General features: G+C 48.9%; 1 protein-coding gene across 5 annotated transcripts in view; it reads left to right on the top strand.

Annotated features, from left to right (window-relative positions):
• PLXNA2 (plexin A2) overlaps window positions 1-13,026 on the top strand; it is a 171,182-nt gene that overhangs the window by 22,072 nt on the left and 136,084 nt on the right. For all 5 annotated transcript variants that reach the window (XM_062595159.1, XM_062595161.1, XM_062595162.1 and 2 more), the window contains exon 3: window positions 1,666-1,848. In XM_062595159.1, the coding sequence (XP_062451143.1) occupies window positions 1,666-1,848 (183 nt within the window). The remainder of the gene's footprint in view (window positions 1-1,665; window positions 1,849-13,026) is intronic.

Raw genomic sequence — 13,026 nt, 5'->3', positions numbered from 1 at the left:
AAAGAAGGAATGTGGAGAGGAGCTAGAACCCTGGCTAGCGCAGGGGGGAGACATGGGACAGACAGCTTTCCCCATCTCAGTTGCAACTAGATGTGCTTGAACATTTGGTAGTTACTTAACATCCCTTGTGAAAAGATAAGGGAGTGGATTTATCACCATCATGGCAAGCTACCACCCATATCACAGTCCTGCCACCTACTCCATGTAGGAATTTACTCAAGCAATCTCAGCTGAGATGACTTAATAACATACCTACCTATTAATGTAATGATTTTCCCTTATGGGTGACAACAAGTGATCTTCCAGGGAGAAGGCAGTGTCCATATTCCATTTTATAGAAGGGAAACAGGCACAGTGAGGTTTTTTTTTTTTTTTTTTTTTTTTTTTTTTTAAGAAAAAGTGCACAGCTGGAAAGTGGCAGAAACAAGAACACATGTTGGACCTCTGGACCTCAGCCTAGTGTTCTCCATTACACGCTGCCTTGATAGCAGAGCTTGGATGGTCATTCCTCTAGCTTAGCACCCATGTATTTTGTGTTGCCACACAGTTACCTTGTGTGGGTAACTGGATATCCTGGCTTTCCAGGGCAGCCAGTCCAGCACTTTCCACCAGCTGCATATTTGCTTGGAAAGCTAATCAGAAGTTCCAGAATTTAAAATCTGCCCTGGAGCTGGACTGTTTGTACAAAAGGGAGGTGGCTGTTTCCAAAAGGAATGAACAGCAGTGAGCAGGAAGCAGCAGCTTCCCCTCCGCTCCGCTGTCACGGTGCAGACTCAGCCCATGCCTGCCTTTCCTCTGGCTGGTGCTGCTGATCCGCGCTTGCCCCATGCAGCACGTGGCAAGGCCACCACTGCTGCAAGCTGTCAGCAGCAGAAGGGCAGCCAGTTGGCACCTCGCTGCTCCCCACCCCTACCTGCATGGTACTGGGGTGCTCGGGAACAGCAGGAATGTGGGTTTGTTTTTGCGAATGGGTGTCAAATGTGCTGTGAGCTGGGTTGGGAAAGCGTGCTCTTGGCTCAGCAGCACAGGTTGTAGAGGAGTTTCTTGCACACCTATGTGAGAGAAAGTGGTTTAACTCTCAGCTCTTAGGTCAATTATGTTGCTGTTGTTTCACTTTTAACTACTGAGATAAGGGATGGCATTGGGAACACAGGAAAGCTGGTTTGAGCTGCTCTGCTGTGATCTCTAAACAGGCTTGTGTGCCCTTCAAGGGAAGTCTTTGCTGATGTGGAGATGTTGAGCACCTTCCTGCTTACAGTGCTCAGCATCTCTGGAAATCAGGGCAAGAGGAGGTGAAATGCATCGGGGAGACAGCTCCTGCATGGGCCATGCATGTACAAGACCTAAATCCCACAAGAAAGCTAATGGATTTTGAAAACCAGTGGAAACATCTACAGTGAACTTCGGGTTCTACCTCAGCCCTGTCTATGCACATTTTTGAAACAGCCAGTATGCATACATGGTCCATGACCTGGCCCAGGCAGGCTGCAGAGATTCTTGGCCTTGGGTAGCAAAGATAACATACTGAGGAAAACTGCGGAGCCTGGCAGTGGTGTCTGGGCAGGGGTTGTGTGGCTGTTGTTCTGTCCTGCATGAGTCTGAATGTATGCGTCTGCCCTGTGCTTTGTATTTCACTCATGATTGCCCCAAACTTTGTCTTTCCAGCCAGTTCCAATTGATGATAATTTTTGTGGGCTTGACATTAACCAGCCCCTTGGAGGTTCGACACCGGTGGACGGAGTGACGCTCTTTACCTCTAGCCGGGACCGGATGACTTCTGTTGCTTCGTACGTCTACAATGGCTACAGTGTGGTGTTCGTGGGAACTAAAAGTGGCAAGCTGAAGAAGGTAAGCGTATTTCTGTGGCTTTGGAGAGCCAGGATCCATTTCTCATTTCCTTTCTTAGGCATTTGACTGCTGCCATATCTTACATGCGCCATATCTTACTCTTTTGATGGGCTTGTGTCTCTTTATCCCATCCCATAGCTGTAGAGGCTGTCTCTGGAGGGAGAACTGAGTGCAGGAATGCTTTGGGAGGTTTGCTTTGGTGGTGGCAAAATTGCTGGTTTTGGCAGGACTTCCATGTTTGGTGGCTGGAGAGATACGAAGGGGTTAACTTGGCTACTTTTGGAAACCAAGCCTCAGGGCAAAGTCCTGCTGCCTCTTACCTCCTACTCTTCCCCCAGACAGCTGGGTGATTGATCAGCCCTGAAAGATAAAATTCCTCACCTTGTACTGGGGCCAGTTGCCCAAGGCAAAGAAATGCTCCATGTTGGTTTTCTCTCCCAGCAACAAGAAGTGGGGGTGATGGTGAGTGAAGTCAAACTGAGTGTTTTTCTCTGTTTCCTCTGCACCATTCTTCTCAGTAAGAGACATGCAAAGTCTGGTCAGATCCAGTCACACTGCTGTTGAGTTTGGCCAACGCTAGTCATGTCTCAGAAGTCTCACGTTTAAAATGAGCCTGGAAATGGACCTGTGGAGATGTAGCCAGGCACCTTGCATGGACTCCAGAGCACTATGACTGGAGGGACATGCTGGAAGGGAAACTCATCTTACTATTGCTCTTTAGTGTTAGAGCTGCAAATGGAAGTCATGATTAGGCCCTTCCTCAGGACAAGAAGAGGAGGTTCTTAGATATGAAAGCTTTATCTGTGTGAAATAAAATGTGATGTCAGGAGTACATAGCGTATGGGAGGGGTGGGGTGGTATGGATGGTTGGGGTAGTAACTCAGACATGTGTGAAGAGAAATCAAACCTCATCACCTGTCCTGGGTTTACAAGGCAGCAGAGGTTTGCAGGAACTGCAGCAGAGGTCTGTTTACTGATGTTTTAATGTAGCCCTGGCTTTCAGCTTTTGCTAGCTCATAAGTGTTTGCAAAAATCTGTTCCATCTTTGGCAAAACTAGCCTTATAGCTGCTGCTTTGGAAAACCGAGATCCTTCAAGTTAACCTAAAATGTCAATGACAGCATTAGGTGAGCTCCCTAAATACAAACTGCTTCCCAGCGCCAGGGAAAGAGTTAACAAATGTAATCAACAGCAGGTTGTTAATTTTTTGTGTCCTTAAGCAGCAGGGAATTTCTTTCTCATCTATCCAGGAAGATACAAGGACGGGCAGATATTACAGTTGAATGTCTGCATCATTTTAATTACATCAGTTCATTAATATTCATTCAGCACTTTACAAGTGCTGAGTAGTAGTAAATTAGGTGCCTCCCTAGTGCCTCTCAAGTTGCAGTGGGGCAGTTTTGAACATGGTGGAGACCGGGCTCGTAAGCCAGAATCCCTTCTCCTCCCTGCCTGCTGGCCGCCCGCCGTGGTGCACGCAGCTCCGTGAGTTTTCTAGCTAAATTGATGGAAGAAGCGCCCTCAGCATATTGCAAATGCATATGTTGTCAGGTTTCAAGCCAGCCGTGTAGCCTGCTATGGTACCTGCTGTTCAGGGTTGCTGGCAGGGGGGAGCATAGGGGAGGTGCCTCATTTAGAGACAGTTAAAACAAACAGCTTGTGCCTGCACACTAGGTATTTACTGTGGCGAGCAGGATTGCATCCCATTAATTATGCAGGATTATAGAAGTATTTTCTGCAGCATGATTTAATTCCACATGTGCTGCTTGTACATCAAAGACCCCCTTAGACTTCTACCTTCTTCATGCAAAGTAAAGCTATTCACATCTATCCAGTTTACTCTGTTAGGAAGGAAGGGATCTGTGTAGGAGTGGGGGAGATGGGGAAAAAGAAGTAAGGTGAATAGTTCAAGTTTTAGCTGCTTGAGCCAGCGGTAAACAGGTGTTGAGAAAATTTGTTCATGTCTCCAGTGAGTTCATTCTGGGCACCCGGTAGTCAGCCTTTCATGGCATCTGCCAGGCATCCTTATTTTACATTTATCGGCATTGTCTGCGGCTGATTAGACCCACGCCTCCTGTTATTGTTAGTGGGAGCTATTACTGTCCCATCCATTGCTGCGTGGGGCTGGGACTGCTGTTCCTCCCTATTTCGTGGTCCTGTCCACACGTTTACAAATTCTGTTCTCTTCTGATGTGTGGGATTAATTTTTGTATGGCCTAAGAAAGGATCAGGAAAGAGCTTTCCCTTGAGCTACGGGGGTGCACTTGAGATGTTCGTTGTGGAGGAGGCACTGCAGACCTGTTGAGGAGTTAACAGCTTGGCTTGAGGGGGGGTGTGATCCAAGACTAGACATGTCTTGAAGTTGGTGAGTAGTCAGCATGCTCCATGCCATAAACATTCCCATGTCTCTTTCCCTTTTTTGTAAAATTAGGACAGTAAAAATGTACACACCCCTGTAAAGTGCCAGAGATTTACAGATAAACACCTTGTCTCCCCCATCTCACCACCCTGGGCATCTACCTACACAACGGTATTGGAAAGCCTCGTCACACCGATTCCCTCTCCCTCCGTTGTTGATTTACTTATTATGGAAGCAAGCTGGTGGGTTCAGTCTAGGGCTTCAAAGCTACTTTTTTTCTGTAGCTACAGGAAAGAAGCCAGGGAGCCTGCTTTGAAATTTTTAAAATTTGTCTGCGCTTCCCCTGCGAGAGTTCATTTTGCTGAAAATGCCGCGCTGTCTCGCTGGTGTCCTCCTCCCTGCCGGTTATCCACCTGGCATGCCCCAGGAGAGTGCCTGCTGCCTTCCCAGGCGCGCTCTTCCAAAGGCACGGCCTGCCCGAGGTCCCCGGGCCCCGGCGCGTGCCCGCCTCGCCGCGGCGTCCCGGCCGCTTGGCGTCTTCTGTGGCCGCGAGAGCCTGAAGAGCTCAGCTGGAGCTTTTTTTTCCCGGGAAAGTTGTATTTCTCAATTTTTATCAGGATCCTCTGAGACAGAGTAAATACGTGCTGCGTTTGACGCTGTGCCCCCGTGCGAGCCTGTGCCCCCGCGCTCGCTTTGGCGGTTCGTGAGCCCCGCGGGGCTGGTGCCGGAGCCCTTGTGACCACGAGGCGCCGGGGCTGTTGAAGCTCGGCACCTTGCTGTGTTCGTGGCTGTCCGGGACCATGGGACACGAAGGGGTTTGGCCAGCTCCTGGCACCACTGATGAAATGCGTCTGTATGTGCCGGTCTGTCCTCTGCTGCTGCTGAAGCTCTAAGGGAGAAGGTTTAATCGATAAATCTATTCTCCATTAAAACCTCACGCTGGAGGTACCGATTCAGCCAGGCTGTTCCTTCTCGTTGCAACCAGGGCATGCCTCGTGGAGAGGGGCTCGCGGCGCCCGTGGGGCGCTGGCTGCCCTCGCTGCGGGCCTGCGCCCCACCGCGCTTCCCACCTAGACCGGCGTGTTGTCCACAGGTGGTCCCTGGCCACCACCTTTTCTCGAGAACTGTTGTTCCTCGGCAGCTGTCTCTAAGCGACTAAAAAGCAGAAGCGTTGATGAGAGTGGGACCTGTTGGGTGAGCTTGGGCTCTCCGTGCAAACCGGTGGACCCTTTCTCCTTTCAAAAGATCCCTGCTTCCTGACCGGGGAGGAAGTGGGCTAGGGGATTATATTACAGACCTAACCATTCAGGATCATGGATTCCTGGAATAAAGTAATTTTCTTCGAGCAAAATTAGACGAGACATTAATGCAACAGTTAACAGCAACTAACTGCTGGGGGGAGATGTGTCGGCTTGCTTGTTCTGTTTATGGCCTTTATACAATTCCATCAATATTGATGTGTGATGCCTTTGATTTTGACACTAATCATTGCTATGAATTAAATTTGCAGCCATATAATTAGGACTGCTATTAATAGGGCCTCAAGCTAAGTACTGCTGTGCTAGTTGTCTTTTTCCTGATGGAAAATGGCATCCGCAGAACTCAGCTAATGTGGTTTGCCTGGTAGATGCTGAGACTGATATGAAAATTATACTTTCTATATTTAGAGGGGCTCTTCTAAAAGACGTGTATGGGAAGGGTCTGACTTGGAGGTTTCCTGAGAGGCAGAATGGCACTGGTGTCGCACCTAAACTTCATAGTAGTTTGTTGCTTGACTCTTAGGATATGAAGACTTAACATGAGAGAGAAAGATTGCAGGAAGAAAAGAATAAGTTTTCAGGTCTGAAGGGATGCTATTGAAAATCTTATTTCCATTTTAGCTGCCCTTCCTCTTGTAAATCTTTCCATTTGTTTATTCTACCGTTTGCTATTTCAACTCTTTCTCTACCTTGTGCATTCCTGGTTTCATCTCCGCAGGCTGAGCACGGTGGCTAGGATAGCAGCATGGCTCACCACTAAAAATCAATCTTGTGTTTCATCCCAAGAGGTGTGTATCTTATTAGAACTAATAAATCAGTGAAATGCCCTTCATTCAGCTTGTCAATGGAGGACATTGTTTGTAATCAAGGATAAATAAATGTCTTTTCTATTTCTGACAGTGCACAGTCTATGTATTATTTTACCATCATGCTGTTTATGCCTCCTCTAAGAAAAATGAAGTTCCTATACTGGCCTGCAGCCGTGCCATCGCTTGCCTGTGATCGCATGAGCTAAGGCACTCATGGTTATGCACACGGGATGTCTCCAATGGAAAAGCAAGAACAGTGACTTTGTAGCTGGTGGTTTTTACTCAGTGCTGTGTTGTTCCAGTGGTGACATGGCTGTGATCTGTAGTGCTGCGTGCTTGGAGGCGCACGCAGATTTGGGGTATGCTTCTCAGCACTGGTCGTATTAGAGCCACCCGGGGTATGCCTAAAAGCTGGTCTGTGTGCTTCCAAGGACTGCTTGTCCAAACCAAGCTGAAGGTGCTCTGCTTTGCCCATCTTCAATGTAAACCTTGGTGCTGCAGGCAAGAATTCAGTAATGGAGGTCTTGGTCATTTCTGACATCTGAAGTGAAGGGCAATGTGTGCATCTTAATTCACTCCCGCTCCTCGTGGATAAATGAGCATCATTCGTTGTTCTAAAGCACTGTCCCAGTTGTAGCTGCATTTGTACATGGCTTGAATCAATTCTGGCATGCAAGGTGACCTGCAAAGAACTGTTTGGGATCTCTCCGGGGGAAAAGTGCTACAGGAAAAAAAAAAAAAAAAAAAAAAAAAAAGTATTGCTGTAAGTAGACTTTTCGTGATTACAGATGCTTTTTTATTTACCTGTTGAATGCCTGAATGCACAGTGCATAATGCTGTCTGTCCTTGTTTTCAGTGAAGGCTAATACTCCGCTTTTGTAAGAAACAGTGATCAGATTACTCAGTCAGGGGAATGGCAAACTTTAAATGTGTTGTTACTTTGTGGTATGTGATAGTTTTATTCAGCTTGGCTGATTTAACTTGTTCCATTAGTGGGAATAAAATAGGTCTTCACAATGAAATATACATCAGAACCTGTCCTTATCTGCCTTCATGCTATGGATGGTTATCTTATTCTTTTAATTTACCTTTAATTATCACCCAGACATATTCTGTAACGCTTCAGGAAAGAAGTCAGTTGCATCAGCCTGTAGAGAAGCCAAGAGGACATCAGACATTTATTGAACAGATGAAAACCACTTGCTTGCAGACCCTTTCCAAAGGAGTTTCCTAGTTTGGGAAATAGGTTGCAACATTGGATACACTGCTGACTCGGCCCTTCTCGGTCAATCCATCACCCTCGGGAAAGCAGACCTCTGTCCCAGCAGAGCCGTCAGACTGCAGATGACTTCTTGCTTGATTGAAGCAGCTGTTTACTTGAAAGCCCTGAGAAACAAGACTCTGTTTTTTTGCCCTAGGATGTGAGATAAGAGGGTATTTATATGGTATTATATTGTTCATGATTGATTCTGTTGTGATGAGGGAAGGTGGAATTATTTTTCCTCCCTAAACAAGGGTTTTCCAGCTTCAGACAGTAATTCCCCCACCGTGCTCCCATTGCGTGAAAGGGGTGCTCTCAAATCATGACCCCAGCAAACGGGGCATGAGCATCCCCCAACGACCTGATAGTCCCTTACGTTGGCTAGTGTTAACGGCCAGAACTGGAGTTATACTTTTTAACTGGGATGTGCACAGGGGAACGTGAAAAGAGCTTGAAGCCGAAGGAAAATGGCATATTTCAGGGTAAGTCATAGTTGGCTGGTCAATGTTTAAGAGAAGCCAAATTTGTCCATTAATACTGATGCAGATGAAACGGGAGCAAGGATGACGGAGGATATGGAGTGCTTTCAGGAGAAGAAACATTATTAATTTTCTCTACCTTCAGCTCCTTAGAGACACATCTGCTTAAATGGCCTGATGAGCTTTTAAACTAGTCATTGGAAAGCAGGAAAGGGTGAAGCTGGAGAGTGCCCAGCCAAAGAGGAAGGCCCTGGGGCTGGAGCAGGGCGGAAGGGAGGCTCCGGGGCAGAAAGCTGCCAAAGCTGTTTAGACTCTGCTTGAGACTGAGCAGTTCGAGAATGTCCCTACCACCTCTTAAAGGCATGAAATCGCCTCCTCTTCTAGAGTTACTTTCCCAGTTCGGTTATCTGTTGCCTAGCAGAGCAAGGAAAATGAAAAAATGAGAAGCCGTGATACATTTTTATAGCTGTTGGACAGCTAAGGTGCAGGACTGCAGGAAATGCTGTGTGAAATCGAGCTGGGTGGGCTCAGAGTCTGCTTTCATCTGTTTCTTGGTCATGAGAGCATGATGCCCCTCTTGGTTCTGACTCAGATTCAGACACCTTGAAAAATCTGCTTGAAATTTTGAGTGCAACACTTATGTTTTGCTTACATTATTAATTACATATTTATTCTTGAGTATTTTAGGCCAAAATCTCTATTTATTTATTTTTTTAATAAACCAATTTTTACCTCTATCATTTGAGGCAAATGGCTGAGCCAAGTTTGGAGTGCCACGCGTAAGGGTAAAAGGAGTTTAAAGGTGCATCACCCTTGTACTTTGGCATAGAAAAAGAATACTCGGTTACCACATGTGGCTGGTGTTTTTTTCTTTAGAAAATTTAGAAGATAACTAATCCTCATACCTTTTATAAGAGGTATTACCTCCTTCATGCAGAGGAGGAAAGTCATTCCTCCTCCAGTTCATGCTAGAAGCAGAGTCACATTTTCATCTTGTTCATTAATGGATCTCTTGCTGAAGTCTTCTTCTGGTGAAAAACAAGTATTAGTAAATACCAGACTATTTTGTAAATTGATGTTAAGTTTTTTTTAACTTTTCCCTCCTTTACTCTGAGTGTAAATCTGAAGTTATCTAGATGCTGTATGATGTGGGGGTTAGACTCCTGCATTTCTGTTTGTGAATCGAGACGTTTACGCTCTTTTTAGTATATTTTTTTTCCTGCAGACTTTAAATTCTCACGGGGGTCAAATAGCGTGAGTGCTGATCCTTGTGTAAGACCTTAAATCCCTGGGTGGCAAGAAACCCTGTGAGAAGATCATGCTTATAGAAGCGAAATAGGAATAGCGGAATAGGAGCGCACGGAGCAGCGAGTGCGGAAGAGGAAGCTCCTTGCACGCCGGCTGCCCGGGGAGCGCCGCAGAGGAGCGCGGTGAGGACGAGCGCGAATCGGCGCTGGTTCGGGAGAGCGGTAGGTGCCGCGGGGTCTGCGCCGGGGCGGCAGCGTGGAGCGAGCGCCGCCGCGTTTCCGCTGGCGCCCGCGAGCTCAGGTTGTCCGTGCCCTGCAACAACGTGGTGACGACTGTCAAGTGCTGCGATGCCACCGGTTTTCACTGCAGCATTGGATATCCACATCCGCCTTTCCTCCGGCCAGCAATTGGGAAGATCTTTTACGTACAAAGAGATCTTGGCACGTGACTGGCGCAGGGAAAATCAGTGAATTAAACTCTGCACGAAAATAAGCACTACCGCCGTAATTCGTGGCTGGACTTGCACTTAAACTCTCCCTTGCTCGTCTGACTGATTCTTCCTTTAATTTTTTTTCAGTTCCATGATCCTGTTTGCTCTCCGTGTTGTTATGGCTGCTTTTTGCTATTGGCCAGGGCAATGACAGCGTTAGCTTTGCCGTAAAATACCGCATGGTTTGAGAAGGCAAATTCATCACTTGAATGTCTGTCCGATATTTATGGGTGCGCGAAACAGGCGCGGGTCGGATGCAGCCAGTCTGTATATTCGCGTTAGTCCATTACGCCTTTTACGGCGCGTGGTCTCCCCACCTCCCCCTGCTTTTTATCACTGCCTCCTGCTTTATCACTACTCCTATTTGTGAGGAGACGCCCGGCACGGCAGATGCCTGCGTTCCTCCGGTCCTCGGGGAGCTCCGTGTAGGCAGCCCAGCTTGAGTAATAAGCAAGGGAGACAAACCGCAGCACGCGGTGCGAGGGCTCCCGGCGGCCGGAGAGCGCCAAGCCGAGGATGATTCGGGCCCGCAGGCGTCGCGCGGGGCTCGCGGGACCCTCCCGCTGCAGGGGGGACCTGGAGTAAAGGCTGCGACTTGATGAAAAGGGCAACGGCGTGCCGCGTCCCAGCGCGACCGCCGCCCGCGAGGGGCAGTGGTGGCAGTTCCTCGCCTTCCCCCGGCCGCCGCCGCCACGCTTCTGCCGAGCGGGAGGGTCCGAGTGCTCCTGCTGTGTGTTTGGGGGGGGGGGTTGTTTTCTTTTTGTTTTGTTTTTTTCCCTGCTGCCATCTTAATCGTCTGGCTCAGGGGCATGATGCGACGGCTCCTCATTCATTAGAGGTGTCTCAAAGAAATCATGGATGATGCTAATCAGCCGGGAAGGGAGCCACATCTAGTGGCTTGGGAAGAGAAATGTGAGAGTGAGGATGCCTGGATTATTCTTCTCGTTTTAGCCACGGGTTTTATTGATCTGATGTTGGATATATTACCGAAGCTCGTAATTTTCAGCTCCATAATTTGTAATTTGCACATTGTGATTTACGCCCTCGGCAGCGGCCGGTTGCCCCGTGCCTGATCCCGCCTGGCCGCGGGGGCCCCCGGAGCAGGTTCCCACCTCGGCCGCGCGGTTCTCCGGTGCGGGGAGCGCCGGCCGGCAGGACCGGACCCGCGCCGCGGGGACGCCGCTGCTTACCCAGCGCTTTCCGCTGCGTGTCCCGAGCTAAGGGCAACCCAAGCGAGGCCGGTGCAGGCCGTAGCGGGCGGCTGCCGGGGCCGAGCGGAGGGAGGTGCAGGAATAATTGGCTGAGCGAGGATTTAGGGTCCCTCCGGCACGCGCGTGCAAACAGAAGAGCGCAGGCAGAAGCAGCGACCCGGGCAGCCGGGAATCGTTAGTAGTGGGATTCTCCAGAATTTCTCCTATGATCCTTCTGCCTGCGTCTTCGCGAGGGTCCCCCCGCCGCCTTGTCCCTGTTATTCCTTTTCTTTCTCTTGTTTGGTTTCATGTCTTTGTATCAAATAGATACATGTAGATGAAAGCGATGTACATTTAAAATGAATGTACACATCATACAGCCTAGCTGTTATGCAGTGTGGTTTTTTTTTTTTTTTTTTTTGTGGTAAGCTGCTAAATTATTTATTGTGTGCTGGGCTTTAATCTCATAAACCTGCCTCAGGCCTTACGCAAGGCAGCCTGAGCGTCCCGTACAGCGCGGGCGCCAGGCAGCACCAGGCTCCGCGTGGCTCTACGCGGCCCTTGTTCGTCTTTGCCTCCCTCTCGTCAGCTCATCAAAAGCAGCGGGGCCTGGAAGCTGGTCGTTGCCACTCTCTCGGAAGTTGATTTGCATTTGCTGCTCGGAGAGGATGCCAGTCTGGGGACCGCGTGAGTCGGAGGCAGCAAGAGTCAGTCCCCTGGGCTGCCTAACGCGAAGACAGAAGGGTGCGGGGCAGAGGCGCTCGGGCAAAGGAGGGTCTTCGGATAAACACGGATGTGCCTCCCGCTGGGAGCTCTCGCCTTCCGGAGCGACTAGTGAGCGTTTGAGGCTAGCAGCTCTGAGTTAACATTTGGCTGACTAATGCGATGTTTGCTTTTGCTAGTCATCCTGCAGCCAGTGGCTTATTAGTGGAAAAACAAAGCGTCCTGTTTGCTTGCTCTCAATTTCTGAGTTTCTCTGATGCTTTTTGCGTGATGCTCTCAAAGCTTCCTACTCTGAGAGACTTTGTACCATAAATGCAAGCAGGCCTGCAGAGGCGAAGGGGCTAGCCTGGTGCTATATGCTTGAATTAGTAAATGGCAGAGTTGGAATAAAACAATAAATATAAAATAAATAAATCACGCTGCAGAGTTTTGAAGCAAGAGGAAAGCAGACTGAACCAAAGATGCTGCAATTCAGGATCCCTGTGTTGCATTTGGCACTTGAAATTGTTATAGCCCTTGGGAGGGATCTGCTGCTTCCGACCTCCTGCACTGTCCAGACTGGTACTTGAGCTGGGTACTCACCCAGGCTCGCTTTATTGACGTCGTGACAGGTTGCAGCGCAATAGTGATGGGGAATGGTGGGAAGAGAGCTGGGAAGGTTTGGGGACAGCTGTGGCTTGCAAGATTTTGTCATTGTCCTTCATCCCCCTGTCCTCCCCCAGCACCTGAAGTATTAACAAATTTTGCTTAACTTGGTGGAGAGAGGAGGGAACATCAATTAAGGGACAAGTTAAATGGATGCACGTTGCTGTTTGGGGTTGTACAATAATAATGAGCAAAAGGCATCATGCTGTTCCCCCGCTCTTGGTGCGTGCGTGTGGATTCACCTCTCTCCAGGGCAAGCTGCAGGACTTTGGAGTCGCGGTGTACCTGAAAATCCCACCAGCCGGTGGCTCAGCCATGTCCTCAGCCTGGCAGTCGAAGAAACTGCATTAGAATTTCTTCCTGTGCAAATGACACCCATTAACTCCAAGGAAAACTCGAGTCCTAACACAGATGTGAGACAGCTCTACCGAGCTGCATGATTTCAGGCTCTTGATCTGTCCTTTTATCCCTTTAACTCCACTTGTGGAACCGTTACAAAGACTCTATTCATCTCCACCAAAACAGAAAAATAAATAAGTTTCCTATAATCTCGTGGGGGTTGGACGTGGCTGCTTGCTGGGGGAGCCCGCGCCTCCTGCAGAGAGGAGCCTGAGATATTCCCAGCTGCTGCCTGTCGGGCAAAGGCTTCCAGGCAGCGCACCGGGGCGGAGGGTCGCTCTGCTGCGCGGGGCTCCTCGTGGCTCCGGGCACCCGGC

Source organism: Rhea pennata, chromosome 25 (assembly GCF_028389875.1).
Source record: "Rhea pennata isolate bPtePen1 chromosome 25, bPtePen1.pri, whole genome shotgun sequence".
NCBI classification, from domain to species: domain Eukaryota; kingdom Metazoa; phylum Chordata; class Aves; order Rheiformes; family Rheidae; genus Rhea; species Rhea pennata.
The sequence above is the reverse complement of the archived record's forward strand: the minus strand, read 5'-3'. Positions and strand labels throughout refer to the sequence as shown.